Source organism: Python bivittatus, unplaced genomic scaffold, assembly GCF_059951505.1.
Source record: "Python bivittatus isolate LINGU-HERP-01145 unplaced genomic scaffold, Pbiv_v1 ctg000580_np1212, whole genome shotgun sequence".
Lineage (NCBI taxonomy): Eukaryota > Metazoa > Chordata > Lepidosauria > Squamata > Pythonidae > Python > Python bivittatus.
Window position 1 is genome coordinate 19,578,083 of NW_028277087.1, and position 25,038 is coordinate 19,603,120.

At 41.8% G+C, this 25,038-nt stretch overlaps 2 protein-coding genes across 4 annotated transcripts in view; one reads left to right on the forward strand and one right to left on the reverse strand.

Annotated features, from left to right (window-relative positions):
• DAAM1 (dishevelled associated activator of morphogenesis 1) overlaps positions 1 to 8,385 on the forward strand; it is a 165,160-nt gene extending 156,775 nt beyond the window's left edge. For all 3 annotated transcript variants that reach the window (XM_088149709.1, XM_088149711.1, XM_088149710.1), the window contains 2 exons: positions 2,920 to 3,090; positions 4,420 to 8,385. In XM_088149709.1, coding sequence (XP_088005835.1) covers positions 2,920 to 3,090; positions 4,420 to 4,629 — 381 coding nt within the window. In that variant the 3' untranslated portion in view covers positions 4,630 to 8,385. The remainder of the gene's footprint in view (positions 1 to 2,919; positions 3,091 to 4,419) is intronic.
• A 13,171-nt stretch (positions 8,386 to 21,556) lies between these two features.
• Positions 21,557 to 25,027, reverse strand: GPR135 (G protein-coupled receptor 135). Its single transcript, XM_007439323.3, has one exon. The coding sequence runs from the start codon at positions 24,529 to 24,531 to the stop codon at positions 23,212 to 23,214; it is 1,320 nt and encodes a 439-aa protein (XP_007439385.1). The 5' UTR covers positions 24,532 to 25,027; the 3' UTR covers positions 21,557 to 23,211.
• Positions 25,028 to 25,038: the final 11 nt, after the last annotated feature.

The following is a 25,038-nucleotide window of genomic DNA, read 5'->3' on the forward strand; positions in this document are numbered from 1 at the left end:
ACTGTGAATTCTAGTCCTGCCTTTGGCATGAAGCCAACTGGGTGATCTTGGGCCAGTCACTCTCTCTCAGCTCTAGGAAGGAGGCAGTGGTAAACCACTTCTGAAATCTTGCCAAGAAAACCTCAGGGACTTGTCCAGGTAGTCACCAGGAGTCAAAACCTGACTTGAATGCAACAAAACAAAACAAAACAAAAAAACCACAACAACTAATTTTTAAAACATATATCCCACCCATTTCTCTGAAATAAAAGCTAACATAAAACCATTTTAAACATAGGTTCATTTCTTATGTTTACGTGATATTGCTACCTGCCTTTCATACACAAGCATCATACAGTGGTACCTCTAGTTATGAACGCCCCTCCTTACGAATTTTTTGAGATACGACCAGCTCCCGCCTCAAAAATTTACCTCAAGATACGAACTGGATCCGCGGCCATTTGCCCTGCTGCCGCATGGTCACGGCTTCCTGTAGGCGAGCTTGCGGTAGCAAGGAGACGTTCGGTGAGGCTTGTGGTGTGTTTTGTGGCATTTGGAAGGTTTTTGTGGCGTTTGGAAGGTTTTTGAGGTTTAAAAATAAAATGCATATGTTTCAGAACTGTTTAGCTGTATTTACATTGAACCTTATGGGGGAAATTTACCTCGGGGTGCGACCAAATTCGGAGGGCGGATTAGCCGTATTTACATTGAACCTTATGGGGAAATTTGCCTCGTGGTGCAACCAAATTCGGAGGGCGGAACGGATTAACCGTATTTACATCGAAGCTTATGGGAAACTTTACCTCGACTTGAGACCAACTTGAGTTGCAACCATAGTCACGGAACGGATTAAGTTCGTAACTAGAGGTACCACTGTATATGAAAAAACCCCAAGCAAAACCAATATGTGTGTGTGTTTGTGTGTGTTCCTGTAGGCTGAAAAACTTCTTGCTTGGGCAAATGCAGTTGACTTCCAAAAGAAGCCAGGTGGGGGAGGGTAAATTTCTTTTCCAAAACTTCCCTAGCACATTTGGTTCCAATACTGAAGCATGTGGCAATAATAAATAGCATACAGGAATGAATCTTCAAAGCAAAGTTGAAAGTACAAGTTTTCACTTTCCCCATCTGTGTGTTTGAGGTTTATATCTTCGATATCAAACCCTGGTTTTATTGCTCCTGTGTTAATAAAAGAGGGAGTGGGGGAAGCTTGATAATAAACGAAATGAAACAAAAACAGAGATGCAGCTTCTTGGCAGTTCCAAAATGGTATCAGTCATTCATGACAGAAGAGACGTGATACCAGGCTTTGACAAAGGATGGGTTGGTGAGGACATGGTGGGTTCAAGGCAGTGAAGATGCCAGAGTTTGGAGCGAGGGGAGATGGTGACTTGGACCACAACCAAACCTTGTCCTACTGCAGTGTTGTCCAAACTTGGCCACTTTAAGATGAGTGGACTTCAACTCCCAGAATTCCCCAGCCAGCATGGGAATTCTGGGAGTTGAAGTCCACTCATCTTAAACTGGCCAAGTTTGGACAACACTGTCCTACTGTGAATGTGTGACCCCCAGGCTGTCAGAGAGTCGTTTTTTGAAATTCTCCAAAACTTTCTGAAGGGCATGATTCTCTCCTCGAATATGATAGTAGCCCCACTGCAAAAAAGGGCTTAATAGAAACATAGGAAGCTGCAGACCACTGGAGCTTGTACAAATTGTACAATGAAAGATGCAACATTCAGAGGCCCTTGGCCTCTTCCAATCTAAATAAGTGCAAAAACACCACACTCTATTCATGGGAATTTTACCTAAATTATTTTTGCTTCCTAAATAATTAGATCCGGAATCATCTTTATTTCCAGAATGCCCCTAGATCCTGCCTAAGACCAATAGATATTGTATTGTCGAAGGCTTTCATGGCCGGCATACGATGGCTGGTGTGGGTCTTCCGGGCTGTGTGGCCGTGTTCTGGAAGTTTTGTTTCCTAACGTTTTGCCAGCATCTGTGACCAACATCTTCAGAGTGCAGGAGCACAGACAGGAGCAGTTCTCTCTGTGCCCAGGGTGATGTGACCCTTTTGTGGGTATTTATAGAGATCTGAAGGGGGGATGGGGGTGTGTGGTGGGGGGGTTAGGGGGGTAGGGGTGTGGGGGGGGTTTGGGTTAACGAGTGGCTGCTTGTTTTGGTGTCAGAATATGTGTGTATCTTCCTGGGGATTAGGCAGGGTTTTTTCTTCTATTGAGTTGTTAACGAGTGGCTGCTGGGGGTGATTAGTATGTTCATTGTGTGAACCACACACCCCCAATCCCCCCCCCCTTCAGATCTCTATAAATACCCACAACAGGGTCACATCATCCTGGGCACAGAGAGAACCACTCCTGTCTGTGCTCCTGCTCTCTGAAGATGCCGGTCACAGATGCTGGCGAAATGTTAGGAAACAAAACTTCCAGAACACGGCCACACAGCCCGGAAGACCCACATCAGCCACCAATAAAATAAAAACAATGAGGGGGCAGCTCAATGCTTGTTTATATGTATCCCCTCCTACCCCCAAAAAATGTTAAAAGTAAGATCAGAGTTGTTTTTGAGTGTTGGGGGACAGAGATTAGCTAGAGTAGCAGGGAACAACTGCACCAGTTTGCTTCTGCTAAGCTGGTGTTTCATTATTATCCATACTTATGACAACCCCCAGTAGCGGAGTTTCTTTACTCACAACGTGATATTAAAATGCCACATGTATTCATTGCCCCCCAAAGATTGTGGATCCCAGACTTGCCATAATGGATTAGTTTCTCAGTTCCTATCACGTATTGCCTTGTTTGAAGGAAGATAGGAAAGAGAGTTAAACTTGGAATTACAATCCTGCTCTTAAACTGATGCTTTCTTAGACTCAAAGAGGCTACGTTTGGGAGAGTTTTCAAAGGGCTGACTAGTTTCCTCCTTTAGTTTATCAAGGCAGTGAAGCATTTTGGAGAAGATTCTGGCAAAACACAGCCAGATGAGTTCTTTGGAATCTTTGATCAGTTCCTTCAAGCTGTAAATGAGGCTAAACAAGAGAATGAAAACATGAGGAAGAGAAAGGAAGAAGAAGAGCGACGGGCACGCATGGAAGCTCAGGTACTACAAAAGATGTTAGGATTTTCTCATGGGAAGGTTTCATCTCGTTATCTGCAAAACAGTTTGTTATGGCTAAGCAAAGCGTGTGAATTAGTTTAGTGTTTTAGTTTGGACGTATACTGCTATTTACTGCCACCTAGTGGAGGGGTACGTATTGGCAATATAATGGGAGGATTATATGCCCAGCCTCTCAGTAGAGTTTTAGCCACCATGTAGTCAGTTTTTATGGGTTATGTAGTTGTAACTAATAACCAAGTAGTGTACCTCTTCTCTGAGAGTTTTTGGCTAGAGACTTTGTTACGCTTGTGTTGTTGATAAGTCTTGGATGCTAAAATACATGAGAAGACGTGTTTTTTCCTATATTTTGTATGAAACTTGTATTTTATGGAGTTTTGCATTTTTTATCAATAAACACCAGATAGTATATATTTTCTGGCTGGATTTCTTTGGAGAACAAGATATGGACATTGCATTTTGTAAATCTCTCATGCTGATGTGTATTTTTCCTGGGCAATTTTCATGGAAGTATTGCTGCACTCTGCACAACAGGAGTATTGCTGCACTCTACTCAACAAAAGATACCTCTACATCCAACTGCATAGCCTTCCCCAAGTTGGCATCTTCCAAAAGTGTTGGACTTCAACTCTCATCATTGCTAGCAGAAGATGCACTGCATTGCATCTAGTGTCAGATTACAGAAAACAGTTGTAGCACATACAAGAGTAGCATTGATAGTTGATGGTGGACTGTTTTCTAGAGCATATTTTAATTTGTTTCCTATATGAACATGAGAACCTGTCTCCTGGAGGGTCAGAGCATTAGCAACACCAATCTCTCCTGCCTAGCAGGAGCTCCCAAGGCTTCCAGCAAAAAATGGTTTTTGACTATTTTAATTAGGAGCAGTGAGGGCTGAGCTTAGGATCTTCTGCATGCAGGACATGTGTCATCTTCCACTGAGCTAAACTTCCACCAGTGGGCCTCCTAATCAGTGCCTGTGACTCTGTCAGCAAGTACCCTCCCTCCAACATCATCATTTCAGTGTCAGAGTTCAACATGTGAAGAGTTGAGCACTGTGTGCTTTTTTCTCAATATGGCTACAGACAGTGACCATTCATTCTGGATTTGGAGCAAGGGCTTCCTGAGAGCACAGACATTTATATTTCCAGATAGAACTGAGTCCACCACATTACTGCATTGGAACATTGGGCCTTTCACTAGCTGAGCTGTTTCTCCCACACATGTGTGACCACATACCACTTGTTCTCGGGATTTTCAGTAGCTGCAAACTGGAAATGTCTCATTAAGACTCTCTTTTCTTTTTTCTTCCAGCTCAAGGAGCAGCGAGAGAGGGAGCGCAAGGCTAGGAAAGCAAAAGAAAACAGCGAAGAAGGTGGGGAGTTTGATGACCTGGTCTCTGCTTTAAGGTCTGGAGAAGTCTTTGACAAAGACCTTTCTAAACTGAAGCGCAATCGCAAACGCATCACAAATCAATTGGCAGATGGCAGTCGTGAGAGACCCATCACAAAACTCAACTTTTGAGCATCACCTTCACTTTTTTAGTGTGTTAGGAAAAAAAACCCTGACCAATAATCTGGTAAAGCCCGGTCTTCTTTGCCTTCTGCCTTGGTGGTCACACAGTGGCATCCTCTCTCTCCCATCCTGCATGTGTGCGTGAGTGGATGTTAATGGAAGCATGTGTGTATATGTGTTGTATATACAAATCTATGTGGGTGGATGGAGACCAAAAGGGTGTGTGTGTGTGTGTGCGTGTGTGTGCGCGCGTGCATGTGGACACTTGTAAGCACGCACGATCACTACTGCTTGAACGAATGTTCCCTTTTCTATCAATTATAGTGGCATTCCACAAGTAGCTTCTCCATTGTAAAAGCACAAACGTTGGAGAAGGAGACTGATAAGAGGCAGAAACACCTAGGGGGAAATGAGGGAGGCTGAACAGTAACATTCACTTCAGCTTATTGGGGTCCTTGATGCTGAGATTGAAGGGGAAGTAGGAAGAGAATCATGCAGGATGACCTTTAAGTCACCTGAGATCTTCTTGACTTGGATGGACCGACCTTGACTGACTCATCACTGCTGGGACTACAGTGACAAAAAGTCCATTAGAAACTCCTCTTGTTCAGTTTGAACTGTATTGCTGGGAAAAGTCTATCTTCTGTTTCTGTTATTACTTAAAAACTTGAACATCCCTTGTGATTCTTGTGCTGGCTCCCTTTATTCCGTAATCTCTTTTTTCATTCTTTCCCAGCATTTTTGGACTCCTGGGGGAGCTTTTCATTACTGTAATAATGCACCTATAGAATTAATTTGTTTTCTTATTGAAGACCAACGGGGAATTGGGGAGGGGGGTGCTCTCTCTTTTTTAAAACAATGGATCCAAGAGCCTATGTGTTCATTCTGTTTTGTTTTGATTCCCTGTGCAACAAGACAAGCTATATTCTCTGTAAATGTAGGTCAGAATTTACTCTGGGCCAGTTCCGTTTTGTAACAGTTGTCTGATCAGCAGTGATTCCAGAAGAGCCTTGGGGGGCTGGGGCATGCCTGCAGAACGTGGGCACTATCTGGAGTCCTCCCTACATGCCCACTCAGGTCTTCAGAGCTGGGTTTTTAGTCGACCAGTGCCAGGAGCAGACCAAGTGAATGTAGTGCCTCCTTTTTTTTACAGGTGAGCTGAGGACTGCGGCCATAAAAATAAATGTGGCTAAGCAGTGAGTTTCATATCATCTCCTGATGATCCTATGGCCTCGGGTTGGTTGGCAGCACACGGAGGGCTTTGTTTGTATGGCAAGCATTTGTAGAACTCATTTCAAAGTTTGCCCTTTGTCACAAAGGGAACAGCTTTGGTAAAAGGCTTTGCTAAGGCCCAGAGATGAGGAGAGAGATTTAGGGACCAAATGTATAATGCAGAGCAGCAGGAAATGCCCCTCCCCCCAAATGATATTGCTATTCATGTTTTTCTCGCAGAAGTGTTAAGCAGAGCTACCTATAAAGATGTCAGTCCAAAATCTAAAACAAAAACAAAAAACACCAGATTGCTCAGGGAGTAATTAATAATTTAAAAACAATAGTAATACAAAGAAATTGGAAAAATGTTTTTAAAATTCCAATTTTTTATAGCGTGGCTTAATCTTAAATTATAGAGAATATCGAAGACTGTTACTTTTTACTTTTTTTCTTTTTTATTTATTTGTGGGGTTTCTCTTACGTAGTTTTTTTTACCATCCTCATATTGTTATCTGAAATTGAACAGGGATTTTTTAATTTTATTTTATTTTTATTTTTTTGTCCTTCTTGCACTAGATAGTTAATGCTGTTTGAAACTTTTGGGGGGTGGGGAGGGACTAGTAAAAGATGCTAACTGGTTGGGGAATTGGAATAGCACTTTTCCTCATGTGAACTGTAAAGCAAATGTGTGGTTTTGTATAAAAACTAGTTTGTACAAAATACAGTTCTTGTTGCAAGGATTCCCAGATCCTTTTGCAATCTGAAAGCTGTGAAGATCACACCACAGAGAGCTGTCAGAGAGATCTGTTTGTGCGTGTGTGTGTGTAGGCACGTGCATGCTTTTTTTTTTCTTTTTGAAGTGTCATTTTTCTTAACTGCAGCCTTTTTCAGTAAACCATACACATGGATGGCTCATCAAATACCTTGTAAAACAGTAGGAATGAGAATGCTGATTATCTGAGTTCTTGCAGAGAGCAGATGAGCAAAAACAACACTTTGCTCCAATAGAAAGCAACCAGGTTGGTCGTAACTATTACTTAAACTAAAGTGCCTCTCTTTTATATGTATATATTTTATTTATAGATGGAAGAAATTAGGATGGATATGATTTGAGGGCGTTGGTGCTGAGAAAGAGCTCAGATGGATTGCATTAAAATGAAAGGTGAATAAAGATAAAGCCAGCATATTTTGAATATGAAAAGAGCAGAAAGGTGCTGTAACGGGCAACATTCAGTCTTGTCCTGAAGACCTGCCCTGCAATCCAATAGGCATTTAAGAATTCAGCAGCTTTCTATGACTATAGAAAGAGTCTGGTTGAAAAATGAGTACCTTTATTTCCATCCCCCCCCCCAACCCCCAGGATAGATTCACACTCCCATCAGGAAGCCATTTGCATGCACCTGCCCTGTGTCCCAGCAGAGACTTCTCTGCTGACCCAGGGCATCCTGCAGCTATGCATTGTGCAGATTAACACTGCTAAGCAGTGCTTTGATTTTCCAGCGGAGCCATCCCGAAATACGCTACAAGCTGGAAAAGTATTTGGATCATTCTTTTGTCACTTTTTCAGCAGGGATGTTTGTGTGCATGTATTATATATCCACACATTCCTTTTTGGAGGGTCTCCATCACCTTACTTTGCTTAATCATCCTACGGTAAGTGAGATGGGACCAGTCAGAAGAAGAAAGTGACATTCAGTGCAAATTAAAGTGGAAGCCCTTAAAGAGACTGAGCAATTTCAGGTCTAGGGCTTGAAAACTCTGTAATACTCACTGTTGATCTGTTCAGAACAGCCAAAAGAAACACAAAGTTTTCATTTGGATTCAGAATAAATCTGGGTTCATTAGTCAAGCACATCACTTGTAGAAACTCCCCCTCCCCCCCCAAAAAAGTCCTCTGGCATTTAGTGCATCAAGCTGAAACAGCTTGATCTTGACTGATTTGTATTGTGCTGTTCGCAGTGTTAAAAAGTGTTCAAGGGGAAGTTTGTTTCTGTTTTGCAGGATGATTAATGGATCTCCCTGGGTTTCTAGCAATCTATACTGCACAGATTACAAACCAAAGGAAGCAGGGCACTGGTGAAAGCTATTCCTTGTGCTTCCAAATCAAATTTGATCTGCAACAAGCCTTATTTTGGGGGCTGTGTTTGCAATTCTTTGTGCTTGTGTGAGAGGGTTTTTTGTTCTTGTTTGTTTTCTTAAATAAATGTACAGGTTAATCCCATGTGCCATTTGTTGCAAATGACATTTTTGACTGGTGCTGGTGGAAGTAACCACTCTATTTTCATTATAATTTTCCTCTTTGCATTGCTCCTGGGTGTGTAATTTAAAAAAAAAATCATGCCAAAAAAAGAGAGAGAGAAAAAAAGTGATAGTTTGTAAACTGAAATATACTATGTAGCTTAGGGGTAGCAAACCATGTAGTGGTTCTTAGATACAAGGATGTTTTTAGCTAGCAACATATAATGTGTATGTTACAAGACTGTACATTTTTTTAAAGAAAAAAACAGCAATATGCAATAAAGAGTATACATAAAAAACAAGGATATTTGGTATCATTTATAGATGAGTAGATTTTAAGACAAACCTGTGAATGTGTCTATGACGCTTAACATGCAGACAACACACTTTTTGAACAGAATGATCTGATAGCTACATATTTCCCATGTATACTGTTGACCCACCATCACAATAAACACATTTCTGGAAATAGCATTTGGACTTGTCCTAAGAAAAACACAATTTGTTCTGTTCTAGAAAAATGGCTTTTAAAACCATACATACCTCCCCATCCCAAATCTTGAATGTACTTATTGCACAAGTCCAATGTCGCATTATCGTGGAACCAGAAATTGTAAAAAGATCTTTCAGTATCTCTGAATGTATATTTTAGGTCTGCTACTGAAATACTATTTCAATATAATTCATATGTCTTTTTTCCTAGAATGTGTTGGTAGGCAGGTTTTTATGTGTTTGTCTTTCCTTGGTTCTTTAGCATTTCATTCTGTGTTGGTCAAACTTTATCTTGAATATTGTGTCAGGTTCTGGGCACCCCATTTGAAGATTTGGACAAATTGGAACAGATTTAGAAATGAGCAGTGAGGAGGACCACAGGACTACGAATTACGTCCTATGAAAAGAAATGGATGAAATTGGGACAGCTTAGCCTTGAGGAGACTGAGTTGGGGATATGATAGCATTCTTCAAATACCTGAAAGGCTGACACGCAGTAGAAAATCAAGCCTTGTTCTCCATCATTTCAGAGTGCAGGACATGGAGTTATGGATTCAAATTACAGGAAGACAAATTCTAGTTACAAAAGAGTTCCTAACATTAAAAAACAGTTTGATAGCAGAACCAACTGAGCAGAATGGAGGTGGGCTCTCCTTCACTGGATGTGTTCAAGCAGACATTAGAGCAGTGTTGTCCAAACTTGGCCACTTTAAGATGAGTGGACTTCAACTCCCAGAATTCCCCAGCCAGCATGGGAATTCTGGGAGTTGAAGTCCACTCATCTTAAAGTGGCCAAGTTTGGACAATACTGCGTTAGAGAATTATCTGCCAGAGATGCTTTAATTTGAATTCTTGCACCAAACAGGTGGCTTGATTTGGCCTAAATGGCCACTTCCAATCTAGGATTCTAGTTCTGATGAGGATTCACACTCTGATTTTAAAAAGCAAAGGATTAAAGGTGCCTGAAGAGCCATGGAAATATACTCTTAAACCAAGGTTGGAGAACTATCTCAGCAGTTACTTCTGTAGACCTTCTCTTTTTTCATAGACACTCCAAAGAAATTGGGTTGGCAAACTGAAATGCAACTCTGCAAGAAGGTGTTCCCTACGTAGACTTGTATCCAAGCATTATTCAATTTAGGAATATCTACCATGCCATAAATATATATTATGATATATTTTCATTGCATCTCAGTTTGAGAATTGTCCAAACAAATGAAAGAACTCGAATAAACTCCAATGAATTATCCAGGACTTCTTTTAGAGTAAACATACACAATGCACACAACCTAAGCCAAAGTAGCAACAAAGTTTAAGTCTCTAGAGTCTCTTTCTACATTATTTTTTAAAATATAGCTAGCTATATAGATAGATAGGTAAAATATAGCTAAATAGATAGTATTTCCCTTAAAAGCTCAGATCAGCTTAGACACAATTCCCAAAGGCCTCCTTTTCAAGTATTGATCAGAAAACCTTAAAGTGGAAAATGAAGGCAAAGCAACAGTTAGCAATAAGAATACCTAACCGGTTATCATCTACAGCAGTATATAGACAGGCGACCCCCCGTAGAAATAAAAGTATCTCTGAGAAAATGTTACTATTTCTATTTTTAGCCCTTCTAGTAGCAGTAGCTAGAAAACATGCAAGAAGAAGAAAAAGCTGTGTGAACTCAAGTGAATAATGAATTGATGAGGACAGTCTGGCTTATTTAGGCCAAGGCTGAAAATGAATTCTGACAATGCTCAGTATCTTTGTGGTAAACTGAGCAGATGAGGAGGAATTGTATGAGAGCACGGTAATTTTTTTTCCCCCAACAACTCCTTCATGGCACATCAAGCAGCACTTGCAGTGGAGAAGAATGTGCCAGTGTTGTGTGGTACGGTTGGGTCAGCTGCATTGAAAAGTTCTGCTGATCTAGAATAAGATCCCTGTTTTCACTTTGTGATCCTATAGAAAAGAGATTTCTCTAAGTATTCCAGATTTAACACGCTGTTAGTCCTGGCATCTTAAAAGGCATGAAATAAGAAATGCTTGGAAATTGTCTGGGTGACTTTGTTGTTGGGCAAAGTCTTGAGCTGTGGACAACCAGGGGCTTATCTAGATGGATTTATAAAGATAGCTGAAATTGGGGAGAAGAGTATCATATGGTTATACAGCAATTCTACTACCATCATGCCCTAGGGAGTTTCTCAGAAGTCAACAACTGCTTTGCTTTGCAAATCATTGACAGGGCAGTTTGAATGCCAATGATAGGAGCAGCCTTGGAACCACAAGCTGCATTGCTCTTGCTACTTATTTTTGTTTTTATTTTCTCTGGATGAATCAGGTACCCACAAATGGTTACACACATGCACACGTTTGTCTGCTTGCTTGCTTATTCTAACATTTCACTTGAGACTGACTTTCCACCCACAGGGGATTTGAAGCAGCTAAAAGAAAAAACAGAACAAAATAGGAAACGAAGTCCGTGTTTTTTAAAAGGCCGAAGGTATAATTTGCATGATTCCAGAAGACCGGCTGAGAAGATCTTACGAGGGTGGGGGCCAAGCACAATCACAGCTTGGGAGCAAAACAGGAGAACATCCGTGCATATGATGGGGACTATTTCAGCGTACTCAATCTGCCACAAGTTGTGGTATCTGCTTACTAGCTGCAGACTGATAAGGTGCCAGACTTCATCACAAAGCTAACCAATTTTAGATTTCTTTTTCCCTTTGCATGATAAGATACAACTGCTAAGACGTGACTGATAATGCTCTGTTAAATGTGAATATATGCTAGACAATAGCTTCTCCTTTTAGAAATGAATGTATGTTAGTCAATAGCCGTAGTATTATTCTTCCTCCAATTCTCTTCTTCTGACTGCATAGTTTTAGTATATAACATTTTTTATTATTCCTTATTTCCTGATGCTACGCAAATACAGAGAGCTTTTTGCACTGAAGTCAAATTCCTTGTATGTCTCATACTTGGCCAATAAAGCTATGCTATGCTATGCTATGCTATGCTATTCCATTCCATTCCATTCCATTCCATTCCATTCCATTCCATTCCATTCCATTCCATTCCTGGCCCTGCACACTGCCCTCTGCCATCTGCATTCTGCAGTCTAGCCTTTCCATGCTTGCACGTCAGAGGAGCTTCATTTGCAACCAGGATCTGTGATGGTGCCGATTTCCTTGGCTTTTGATGTATTCCAGCAGTGTTCTTTAATTGCTGGCTTGGAGCTAGCAGGTGTCTGGCTGAATGAGGAATCTGCATTTGCCCTTTGGGTGTTCCAAAGCCCTTACAGAAGTTCAGTCATATACCAATGAGTTACTTGGAGCACCACACCTTTGGGAAGGAAAGCTGAGTGACATCGCCGTGTGTGGTTCTTGAAGCAGATCTGGCTCTTCTGCAAAGACAGGTGTATTTCTTTGGGTGGAACTGCTCCTTTGGAGCAAGTAGATCAGATCGTAGACCTCAGATCTTAATTAAGAGAGAAGACAAAATAGAGGGAACACCCACTACTGCCAAACAATAGCAGCATTATTTGCCCAGCGTGGTGGTGGAGCATATGAAAGACAGCATGTCAGAGGTTTCCCAGAGGAGATGTGGTAGAAACAAGGCATGGCAAACCTTAATGTTCTGATGGAAACCAATGAAATTATCAAGTGCATGTGGGTCTCTTTGGCCCTCAAAGCTGCAAGAGGTGCTTGGGGGGAATTGAGAGAGGCCTCTCCTTGCACACATCAGCTCTCATGCCCATACTCATATACCCATTGATGGGTACATATAACATGCTTTTCTACACTGCGTCCCTCTTCATAAAGTAATCCATCCCCTATTATTGCTGTACTTCTTCCATTAGCGGTAGGAATGCAGCAGCGTGGCTCTATCCCCATCATTAAGGTGATTTGGATCAGGAGACTGGGTGGGATCCAATTGTTTGCCTTCCTGCCACTAACAACAGCAGTAGCCCAACTATCCCAACAGTTTTGAGAACCACACATTTTGTGGCTGAAACTGCAGGTAGCCTATCTACCGCTTAAGTATTTGGATTTATTGTCATGCCTGAGAAGACAAAATCCTCACTTCCCAGAGTCTTTCTGAATTGGGTGACCTTACAAATCTAATCAACCAATACATTTTCAATACACTTTTAAAATAAGCCATATGGCCTAACTTCGCTAGTTTTTTTTTTCTTTTTTAATGTAAGCCCAGAACCATTTAGATGATGGAAATGGCCATTATGCAAATTTCTGATTGTGTTCCCAGAATATTTGAATAAAAATGAAAATTTATTCATCAGTCCAAACTGTATTCTAATATTTAGAGTCTATCAATATCACTGAATGACAAGTTAAATTTAGTGTCTAGATTTTTTTTCCCCCTCTGGTGTTTGATCCCCATACATATTTATTTTATTTACTATATTTGTTAACTACCCAATCTTATGACTGTGTAAGTTCCCTTATTTTCTTATAGCTAATTAGGAGTCCCTTTCCTACAAGTACCCTGTAAGAATTTAGAATCTTTAAGATCCTTGTTTGTGTGCAGAGAAGCAGCTATGCACATTCTTTAAAACCTAAAATCTCTTTTGAGACATGTAATTCCCACATCTTCCAAAATTTTCCTATTTTCTTTCTTCTGACTCTTCCACAAATTCTGTGTGTGTATGTATAGTTATAGTATACTTTAGATAGTGATAATTCACATAGATTTTAAATGCTTCTCTCTTACATTTCACTACCTTTTTTAATGAATTCAGACTGCACAATTGAAGGACTCTTTGTGTTCAAAGAATATCGCCAAATTCTTAAGGTCTGGAAGGCCAAAACTATTTTCATTCCCCCGCCCCCCCGCCCCCACTACAGCTGGGTTGGCAGGAAACAACTATCTGGAGGATCCAACCCATTGCTGCTATCACTAGACAACCAACAATGTGATTGGTAGCTTTTATCATCATATTTTTCTAGAAAAACCTCATCCTCACCACGGAGAAAAAGCTCCCTTTCCATCCACCATTTGCTTATTTTAAATCAGGGTTTCCTAACTGGTGTTCTTCAGAGGCATTGGGATTGAAATATGTAAAATTCCAGGCTACTTCCCAGAAGTCCCAACTCTTGTCCAGGTTGTATGAGAATTCTGGGAGTTCCCAAACATCTGCAAATGCTGGGTTAAGGAAAGCTGTTTTAAAGGTTAAGAACATAGTTCATTGCCTTCATATCAGTGTTGCTGTGGCTGTACAGAATCACAAGCAACATTTTCCCCCCAACTTACTTGGAAATGTGTAAGCAAAGCATATGCTCTGCCACTGAGATATGCCTCTGTCTCAGGCACAACTAAGACCAATGACCCATTGGCTAGTCCAGTTCATGCCTTCCACGTCCCCAACAAATTGCTGTGCAGCACTGTTTCTAGCAATGACAAAGAGCAACTCAACGTCACTGTTTGAGTATTAAGTCAAGGAAAGTTGCAGATGTTGGATCCTCTGCAGATACAAGTACAAGGGCAGACCACAGGATGTTCAGCCATGTTTGCAGTGTGAGAGATTTCCAGTGCTAACTTGACCGGGTAGATGTGCAGTGCTAACAATACCTGCCTTTTCACGTTCAGGGTGCATCTTTTCACCAGTAGACGGTAACTCTATCCTGCTCCCCAGATTAAGGGGGAATGGGGGAGGGAGAGGGACTGGCAGACTAAGGCCTGGCCCATGTCAGCTTGGGAGTGAAGAATGGCCTTGGTCCTGGGAATGGATCTTCCCTTTGGCTTGCTTACAGAACTGCTGCCAACTCTCTGTTTGTAAATTTATCATAAAGAGGCCCTGGGGTTTTTCATAGGAGTTCTGGAGAGTTTTCTTTTAGTACATACTAGGGAGAAAGATGTATATAAACAATGAGATGATTTCCTCCATAACTTCCTTTACTTTCTCAGGACAATCCTCTGGGATGGCTGCAGTAAGACTTGGGAAGATTGTGTGACCCAACCGGAGGGAAGAGAGAGAGAGAGAGAGAGAGAGAAAGAGAGAAACTAATTGAAACACGGTTGTATAGACTTGGGTTCATACCATTTCTATCAAAAGGCAGCACTGCCATCTACTGGAGATCTCTACAGTCTCTCGGCACTGTTGACCTTTTTGGTGAAAATAGTTCGTCTAGGTCTTTTAATAATCAATTATTTATAGCAGTGTTTCTCAACTTTGGGAACTTGAAGATGTGTGGACTTCAACTCCCAGAATTCCCCAGCCAGCATGGCTGGCTGGGGAATTCTGGGAGTTGAAGTCTACACATCTTAAAGTAATTACTATTATTTATAGTAATAACAGCAGACATCAATGGAAGAGATGCAAACATCTCTGCCATCCGGGTGTTTACAACCTAGCGTTAGATGGAGTAGCAGGAGAGGAAGCAACAAGTGATCGTGTGACATGTAATTCTGTTTCCCTACTCATATGCTGCAGTAGGCTGCAATTCAACCAACATGACTACCTGGAAGATGTACTACTTAACGTCCAAACTCATTGATTAACGTTGCTGCAAAGACCTTAACAGTACTGTTAGCCAATAGATTACAGCCAGTGATCTTGTTCATTATTCAGAACAATCAAGCAGGATTTATAAAAACTAGACAAGCAGCAGATAATATTAGATGAGTTGTCAATTTAATAGACTTGAACAAAAACAAAGATTGATTTGTAATGTTATCGTGAGGTGCTGAAAAAGCCTTTGACAAAATCTGTAAACAGTGTGTGTTTGCTGCATTAAACAGGTTCAGATTTCCTTTGGAATTCATAAAATGGATTAAGATATTATATGAGTCGCCCACATCTAAAGTAAAGGTTAATGGCATTCTTTCTGCTTCTTTCCCATTATTTAGAGGAACTAGACGAGGATGCCCACTTTCACCCTTGCTTTTTAACATTTGTGTGGAACCCTTGGCTTGTGCTGTTAGACAACACCGGGAGATCTGCATAGTAGTACATAATTCAGTTGAATATAAATTGGTTTTATTTGCAGATTATATTCTTTTATTTCCAAACCTCATACTACCATTCCAGTGTTGATGCAAATGATGAATGTCTTTAGTAAAATAGCAGGATATTCTATTAACTGGTCCAAATCAGAATTGATGCCAATAGGTGAAAATTTGGCTATCTATCCATTTAAGAAATATCAATTCTGTATCAAATCTATTAAATATCTAGGTACATCCATACCAAAAGATCTAACTCAGCAACATGTAATATAAATAAAACATATAGAGAGGTTTCTTCAGATATCAATAGATGGGAGTCATTAAACTTTACCCTTTGGGGAAAGGTGAACTCTCTCAAAATGAACAATTTCTAGATTAATGTATATTCTGGGAGGAATCCCAGTTCATATATCTAGAAAATATTTTTGGAAAATAAATTCTTTGTTTATAAAATTTCTATGGGGTTCATTAATTCTGAGAATCTCTTTACAGAAAATGCAATTACCAATTAATGAGGGAGGATTTGGTTTTCCAGATCTGGAGCCATATCATCATGCTTACCTATTGTCAAGTATTAAATACTGGAAGCCAACAAGTGGTGTTAATTTTCTAGCTTGGGCAACTTTGGAATATACATACAGTATATAGCACCTTTGGTTGGATGGACAGTGTTAGAATCAAAATATACTAAAACTGTAGTATCTCTAGAAACAATTTTGTCAGTTAGAAAGTTATGGAGAGTGATGTCCAGTAAAAGATTTGACCCCTTTTCTCATGCTAAATTGACTTTATTGGGAAACCCAACTCTAAACATTGGGGAAAAAATGGCAATATAGAAAAATTGGATGGAGGCAGGGATATTGACTTTGGACCAACTGATAGATGACAAAGATGAATTTTTAATGGCAATATTTACAACTACAACATTTGTTAACAACTTTCTTTGGACCAGCAGCATTTTCAGCTTTGGAGACACCCATGATACTAGAACAACTTGTTAAATCTGTTAAAACTAAAAAAAACTACTATTAGTTTTTAATAGATATTTGTAATTAATAAATCAATTTGATATGCAGATGCTAAGAAATGAGTGGAATAAAGAATTAGAGGTTCCTATATTGCCTAGACAACGGGAATGTGTTTTAACCTCCATACCAAGAGTGTCAATGGACTAAGATTTGTACAACAAAAAATAACATTTAAGATTTATTGGATACCATTACATTTGAATAGAAAAGGTCTAAGACAGCATTTTGTTGGATATGTAATAAGCCACTTTGTGTGAGATGGGCAGCTATATAAATGTGATAAATAATAAGGATAATGATTCTTTAAAATACATGTTTTTACAATGTCCTATACTTAATAAATTCTGGGAGGAAGTACTAGATTAAATAAATATGACTGTGCAACAAAAGTTAAAATTTTCAGAAGATAATATTATCTTGAATAACATACCTAGTACATGGAAATTGACAACTGGATAATGTAAATGGATTTTCTGTGCTCTTACTCTGGCCAAAAGACTGATATTGTGGCATTGGAAAGATAAAGGTATGGCCCCATTCACTCCATGGATTGAAGACCTGATTGCACTTGCCACTTATGAGTGGATTGCCTATGGACATAGACTTTGTATGGACAAGTATGATGAAATATGGAATTCATTTATACAAAATACAGTAGGTTAAAGACAAATGATAGTTATATACATGTATTAGAAATAAATATATATGTATCTGAATTATATTTACACTAGATAAGTATATATAGAATTGTAATAGTTGTAATGATATATTTTGTTTTTCTTTTCTCACCTTTTTTTAATCACTCTTGTGTTGTGTTGCTTTTTTTTTTTTGAGAATGTATGTATTTGCATTATAATTATTTTTGTGGGGTTTTTTTCCTTGTTTATTATTATTTTAAAAAAATTAAAAAACATGACTACCTGGAAGTAGGTGCTCTACCATTTGCTGCAACATTTTCTCAGATGACAGTATTTTTTTATAGATAGATAGATAGATAGATAGATAGATAGATAGATAGATAGATAGATAGATAGATAGATACATACATACATACATACATACACGCACATACATACATACATACATACATGGCATACGGCCTGGTTACTTGAGGGACCGCCTGTCACCCATAACATCTCCCCAGCTGATTCGATTCTGCAGGATTAGTGCACTTTGGATTCCTTTGATTAAACAAAGCAATCTTTCAGGACCCTGGAAGCGCGCCTTCTCTGTAGCAGCGCCTGCCCTCTGGAATGAGGTTTCCCCCCCAAGATCCAGATGGCCCCCACTCTGCTATTGTTCAGGAGAGCCGTGAACTCTTCACCCAGGCCTTTTGCAAGGGAGAGTGAGACCCCTCCCTTCATCCCATCTGGCCTGTCACACTTGCCATCTTTTCTCTTTTATTGATTTTATTGTGATTTCTTTGTTGTGATCCATCCAGAGTCATTGAGAGTCAGGTGGCATACAAGTTTAATAAATGGTTAAATTATTACTACTACTACTACTACTACTACTATTATTATTATTATTATTATTATTCACACAACCATTCTACTGTTATCTCCTTGGCTTGATCAACTTTGAATAAGTGATTATGTGACATCAAGTCAGTGTTGACTCTTACCAACCACATAGATAGATTTTTCTCCAGCACCTGATCAACTTAATTAATCCCTAAAGTATGTGGAGGATGATTAAAATTCTGCTCCTAATAAGTTGCTGTCCCTCACTCACCCTCAAGCCAACATTTGCTGCGACTGCATCTTGAGTAATGCAAGGGCCAGGATCCTCTTCTCTTGCCTTCCTTATTTTCCAGTTGAAGGAACTTGTGCCAACTCCAAAGCCATGTTTATACTGTAAGTAAGCAAAAATATCTAGATTATGGTCTTGATCACCAGTACAATGTGCATCCCTGGCAATTGCTCCAACCATCCTATCCCACCAAAGCCCTTCAGATATGTTGGATTCTGGGAGTTAAAGTCTAGCCCATCTCAAGAACATTATGGATTAGTCTTGTGCAGAAAATGTACTTCCCACTCCCGCTATAGGAGGAGAAAAGGAACAGCTTCAAGCATGAATGTAAAGGGCTGTACCTGGAAAATGAGGAGGATGGCAAGAGATCCAAGCAGTTCTGTTGAGCAAGATCAGCTGATCACACCTTCTGCCTCTCTGATTTCCTCTATGGGAGTCTCTGGACATGCTTCCTGCCAGTTGGCATGGCTGCCACCACTGGGAAAAAGTAGCACAATGGTTGTTTACAAGAACCCTATCAAAGGGAAGGAAAGGCTGAGAACAAAGTCTCTCTAAAAGTGGCATTTTCCTTAGGAAGTGTTTGTTTCAGATCTGTGATCCTAGTTGGCAATGAAACATCTGAAGACAGCACCTTCTCTGCATCTAGGTGATCCTGGGCATCTCCCTTTAATCCTGGAAAGAATGCCTCTATTCAGAATAAACCAGAATTATCATTTCATCATTCAGAAAACATTGTTGGGCTGTCAGTCATTCCTATTGTCTGCTGAAAAGTTGTAGAACAGCCAAGAATAGCTGTACACAAATGTTCGTTTGTTTCTAAGATTTCTATGCTACTTTGTTCCAGACTGGCTCTGAGTGATTGGCAGTCAATGACTGTTTTCTCTAGGACAATTTTGATCAAGATGTCTCACCATTTTGTACTCCTGATTTCCATAATACACTTTTTGGCCATGATTCCAGAAAACAAGAATGATACATCACCATGCTTTGATTTGGTATCAAGTGGTAAATCTGAACTCCTGTAATTTCTCCCACTTGTTCTGGGGGAAGAGATTTTGAGAACCACTAGTGTGAGCAATATTGAGTTACCCAAATGAATGCTCTGATCTGGAGCTACAACCAATGTCCCAAGAACTGAAAACCTTGGTTATTATGGATCAGAAGCAGAATGCCTAATCTCTATTGTTGCCTTCAAAAAAGGGTTCTGTGATTTGAGGAATCTTAATTTTTGAATGGATTTGTCTTTTTTAGTACCAATGCACACTTATCCTCTGTATTTGTGGAAAAGACTTCTTTATAATGTGAAATATTTGATTAAAAAGCATCAGGATATTTTTTTACTAAATTACAGCTTTGCAGTACTTAATAGTTCAATTTCCTCAGTAGGGCTTTTTCCTAAGTAAGATTTCAGGCCTGATTTTTCAGAATGAAACCTATCTGTTTAAGCCTAAATCGTTTCTTTTTTGCTTTACTTTTTCTGAAGCTATAAAAGTACTTAAAAGACAATGGCCTTAACGATCAGTTTTCATCTCTGAAAAGAAGTATTTCTAAATAAAAAGAGACACTATCTGTGGAATGGAATGGGAATTTTACTATGGTGCACTTTGTCAGGGCTAAGGTTTTAATTGTGGGGGACGCGGTGGCGCAGCAGCTTAATGACGCTGAAAGTTGCTGGCCAGAAATGGTCGACGCTTCAGCGGTTCGAGTCCAGCCTTCGTGTTAACAGGGTGTGCTCCTGTTTCCTCCCCAGTTCCTGTCAACCCAACAGTTCGAAAACTCACGTGAGTAGATAAATGGGTACTCTCACTCCGGTGGGAGGAAAAATGCTGGCGGCGCCTTGCAAAAAAGGAGTCGGGAGCATTGCCGGTAAATGCGAAAAACCACGCGCGCCCTCCTGCGCTCGCCAGCTGGGCTCTGCTGTAGGAAGGAGGCTCTGGCAAACCACTTCCGAAACACCTTGCCTTGAAAACTGCAAAAGGACTTGTCCAAGCAGTCACTGCAGAGTTGGTAATGACTGAGTGCAGATTAAAAAAAAAAAAAAAAAGGTTTTAATTAAGAAAAGTTGTTTTTAATTTTTGGCAGCAAATACTGTATAACAAACACATGACATGTTTTTTTCTCTCTCACAAAATAAATATCATACTCACAAAACCTATACATATACATTTTAGCTCATCCATGTTTGCCCTCTTTTGAGAAGAGTTATATCCACTGTATGTGACTCAACTGCTGCAAGCTAACATTGACAGTAAAACCTTCCAAAACCATCCAGATGTTATACTTAAAACTGCAACATCAAGTTGTAAATTGCCATTATGAGTATATGCCATATGTGCAGAACGTGTTCTATGGAGAAAATTCTGCATTTTTTCGACACTTTTCATTCATTTTGATGAAGGATTTAATTTTGAAATTTCTTTCAAAGGACAAACCAACACTGCGGTTACTGTCATGAGAGCAGTTTGGTGTGGCCAAGGGGTATACGTGAATATCCTGTCTTTCATTTTACAATTATCTCTCAAGGGTTTGCAGCCTCCCTTGCTTCCACTGTACCCCAAGAGAACTCCTCCCAGTCATTTTTTTTCAGAATGGGAACTCCAGGTAGCCATGGAGGCTGCAGAATGTAAAAGAAAGATGCATAACAGAAAATAACAAATTTAAGGCTTCCACCATCTCCAACTGCAAACTAAGCTCAAATATATCACTAGAAATCCAAAACAGAACTCTAAGCAATAAGGTAGAGAAAAAAATATCTCTTCCCCCCTTTTTTTTTTACAAGGCAGGAAAACTTTTGAAAAACCACAAGGCAAATTTCAGTGCCATATTAAACTTCCTGTTTCAGCATGCTGCTTTTTCCAAAGTATCTAGTAAAATTGATTTCCAGAGAAGCTATCCGAAATAAGAGGAGGCCCTTCATTATTTCAGTGGAAAAGGTGAAGCCGCAGAGTTGTGCACACAGCTGATCAAGTACAACCTGTTTTCAGATGTTTGTTGGGTCCTGCCTCCACTCAAATCCTGCCTCCAATGTTGCAGAGAAACAAGATTTTCCATGCACCTGGCAAGCCACCTTTTTAAACAGCTGTCCAATTTCTTTCAATGGAAGAAGCAGATTGGTGAACCTTTTGCTGAACTGACTTCCCCCGCCAAAAAACCAAAAATCAACACCCCCCCAACTCTGCCAAAAAAGTTTGTATTTGTCACACTGTGCAAGATCCTTTTGCTCAGTAACTAGGCAGGCATCAGAGAGCTTTTGCAAGTCAGTGTTTATTTTATGGCATTTATTGTATTTCATAAAGAGTAGGCAACTACATACAGGCTGTTGCTTGCTCAGATCAGCCCTAGGTGTGCTTCATCAAGTACAGTATATATGCACCAAGCTGGGATAAAAGATGAAGAGGGTTTAGAAAGATACTCATAATCATATCCATCCAATGAAACTCTGAGGTTCCCAATATAATGAATAATGTGTTGTGTACATCTAAAGCTAAATTAATGCTTCTGTGGAAAAATCCATGGTCCTCGCCAAACTAAATATAGTGCAGTAAATCTGAAAGTCACAAACAGGAATTTGCTTCCTCATGGCGCTCTTAAAAATCATAGCATTACAGGCCTGGATGTAGCCTTAGAGGACATTTAGTCCAACATCCTGCTCAGTATAGAATTTCCAGCAGAGGATGAATTTGCACAGCCTTCCCCAACTTGGTACCCTCTAGAGATGTTGGAGCTATGCTTCTCAGGATCCCCAGTCAGCATGGGAGTCAGAGTCCAAGGACATCTGGAGGGTTGATCTGCTCCATTCCTGGCCTCTGCTTTTATTTATTTGTTTGGGTGTTTGTTTGTTTAACTTAGATGCCACCAGACTCCAACTGACTCAGATTTGTTGTCAATCAAAACAAGTGCCTTTGTTCAAGGAAAATACCCTGAACATGGCGTCATCCAGTTAAGCAATTTTCAGGCCCCACTGATTTCAATCAGGATTAAAACACATATGTCTTCTGAGGAAAAATGCATAGAACTGTGCGGTAAAATGTCTCCTATTGAAATCACTGAAGCCTTAATCAATGCGTTCACATTTTTGGTGAATAGTGCTATATTTATTTTTAAATATACAAAATCTTTTCCAAAGGTACATTAGCAATAAACTGTCAAAAAAAAAAAGCATAAATCAGTAACATTTAGGAGTGCATTTTCCCTGCACTTAAGCTGTGATATTTCATCACTGAGAAAATACTACTTCACCATCAACAGACCAGCTTACTCAACAGCGTCTGTGGCAGCAGACCCAATGATGAGTAATATTTTCTTTTACATATCCAGTCTAGCTGCCATTTGGAAAATTTCCAACATCACTGAGACCTGCAGTGCTCATCTTTCCCAGGTGATTCACTCTTTTTGTTATTTTGGGAATGAGGCACCATTGCTTGATACAACCTTTAGCTCAGCGCTAGACTCGTTGACTGGGTCCTACACTTCCCCTGGGCCCCCAGATTATGTTTGCACAGCACATTAAGCAATGGTTTTCTCAATCTGGTTTCCTGGTTCACATAACACACTAGGTTAAGATGTGCTTGGCTAGTGTGCAAGTTAGTATGTCTTAAGGACACCGTCATAGAACTGTTAAATCCTGGCCTAGTAAATGTTCAAACCCGGCCCATTTCATTTCATACTTTGCCTATAGCTTTTAACTTTTGCTCTCAAGGAGACTGTAAGTAGCAAAAGTCAAATTGCCCGTAAGTCATTAAAAAGAAAATGTTCTGAGGTTCAGAAGACCCAGGAGTTATTTTGACCCCTTTCCTTCACATGCCCATTTTCCAAGACGTATTCTTCTCCCCATCAGGTAACCTAAATTTGATTAAGATTAGCCACCAAGATTAGCCACCAAGCTAATTCCAATTCATGTAGCCATTTTGTTTCAAAGGCAAGTATCAACACTGCCTGATTTTGGTGGTAGGCCGATTTCAGAGGCTGAACCAGGCTGCGCATCACGGCAGAAGAGCACAGCTGGGTTCTTGCAAGCCCACATGGCCACTTCCCTACCACTGGCTGGACTGGAGCAGGTCAGGGTATTCCTTGCAGTCCCCCCACTGCCATGCCCATGGCTGGCGTAGCGTTCTGCCCGGCTCTTGCTCTCCAGCCGATGACTCTGAGCAGCCGCCAAGTAGGCAGCCACGTTTTTTTGAGTCCGATAACCCCCTTCCCGGCTGCGCCCAAGAAGGAGAGAAATGTTGGGGTTGCGGGTGGCATAGATGAGGGGGTTAATGGCACCATTGGCCCAGGCCATCCAGCTTGCCACAGTGTCTACAGTGGGGGAAAAGGAGAAGTGCCCCGTTGCAGCAGCCAGGCCCAATACACAATAAGGGCCCCAGCAGCAGATGATGGAGACGATCATGATCAGAACGGTGGTGGCTGTGCGCATCTCGCCATAGAAACGCAGGAGGTGCCCGTAAGTGGTGAGTGGGCGCACCCTGCTCTCGGTCAGCCGCACTGCCCGGCAGATGTTGTAGTGGCAGAAGCACATGAGGGCGAAGGGCAGCAGGTAGCAGAGGACAATCAAGGTCGCGCTATAAGGGGGACCCAAATGGGAAGAGCCCCAAGGCAGCACATACATGCAATGGTAGGAGGCGGGGGGCCCTGGCACAACAGGCTGCTCCTCCTCTTCCTCCTCCTCCTGGGCCAGCAGGTACCAAGGCCCTGAGAAGCCCAGGGCGGCCAACCACACAGCAACCAGCAGCTGCCCGGCCCTCCGGCGGCCCATTTTATGCCGTGGCTGGCGGACGATGGCACAGTAGCGGTCAAAGGAGAGGAGGGCCATGGTAAGGGTGGCAACAATGCCCAAACCAGCGTGGAGGGTGGCACTGGCCAAGCAGAGGCGGCGTCCAAAGAGCCATGCCCCGTGCGGGCGCCCGCTGAGAAGGCTGACAAAGGCCAAGGGCAGGCACAGCAGGGCACCCAGGAGCTCGGAGAGCGACAGCGACAGCACGAAGGCGTTGGTGACTGTCCGCAGTTGCCGGTGCCGGGCGATGATCACCACCACGGCGCCGTTGCCCAGAGCCGAAAGCGCGAAGATGACGAGCAGCAGCAGCGCCTGCGAGGCCAGAGCCGCCCCCGACCAGCCCCACTGCGCCTCCCCCTCGAGGTCCGCAGGTGCCGAGGGCGCGGTCACCTGCCCGCTCCCCGCGCTTCCATTGCCGGGCGCGGCAGAGGCGTTGCTCAGCGAGGCCGCCTCCTCCATGGGCCGCTGGCACAGGAAGGCGCATTCCCAGCCCGAGGCGGGGCCGCTCCTGAAGGGGCGAAGGGGATGGTGGGAAGCGGCGGCCACCGCCGGCGCCAGGTGGCGGGCGGCGTGTCAGGCTTCTGGGGCGGCTTCCGCGTCTAGCGGGCCCCGGCCTCGTGCAGACCCGGCCGGCTGGGCTCCCGCTGCATTTTGTGGGCAGAGCTCCGACGGACGGGGAAGGCGGCTGTCCGGGGAAGGGACGGCTCCGAGGGTCGAGGCGGCGGCGGCTGAAAAAAGCGCCTTGCTTCCTCGCGGACCACCTTCAGCCCCGCGCGCGTCTCGTGGCAGCCTGGAAGGGAAGCGGAGCTATACTGGGATGCTTTGGATCGCTGCCTGCTCTCTCCGCCCGGGGACGCGCTCTCTTTTCCAGGCAGGCTGCTCCTCCGGCGGTGGGGGGGGGGGGATGGTGGTGGCGGCGGGAGAGGGTGGAGTGGAACCGGCGGGAGGCGGCGTTGGGGCTGCTTA

Bases quoted from the DNA above. Each gene is read 5' to 3' on its own strand.
- GPR135 (XM_007439323.3), bottom strand. From the start codon at position 24,531: ATGGAGGAGGCGGCCTCGCTGAGCAACGCCTCTGCCGCGCCCGGCAAT.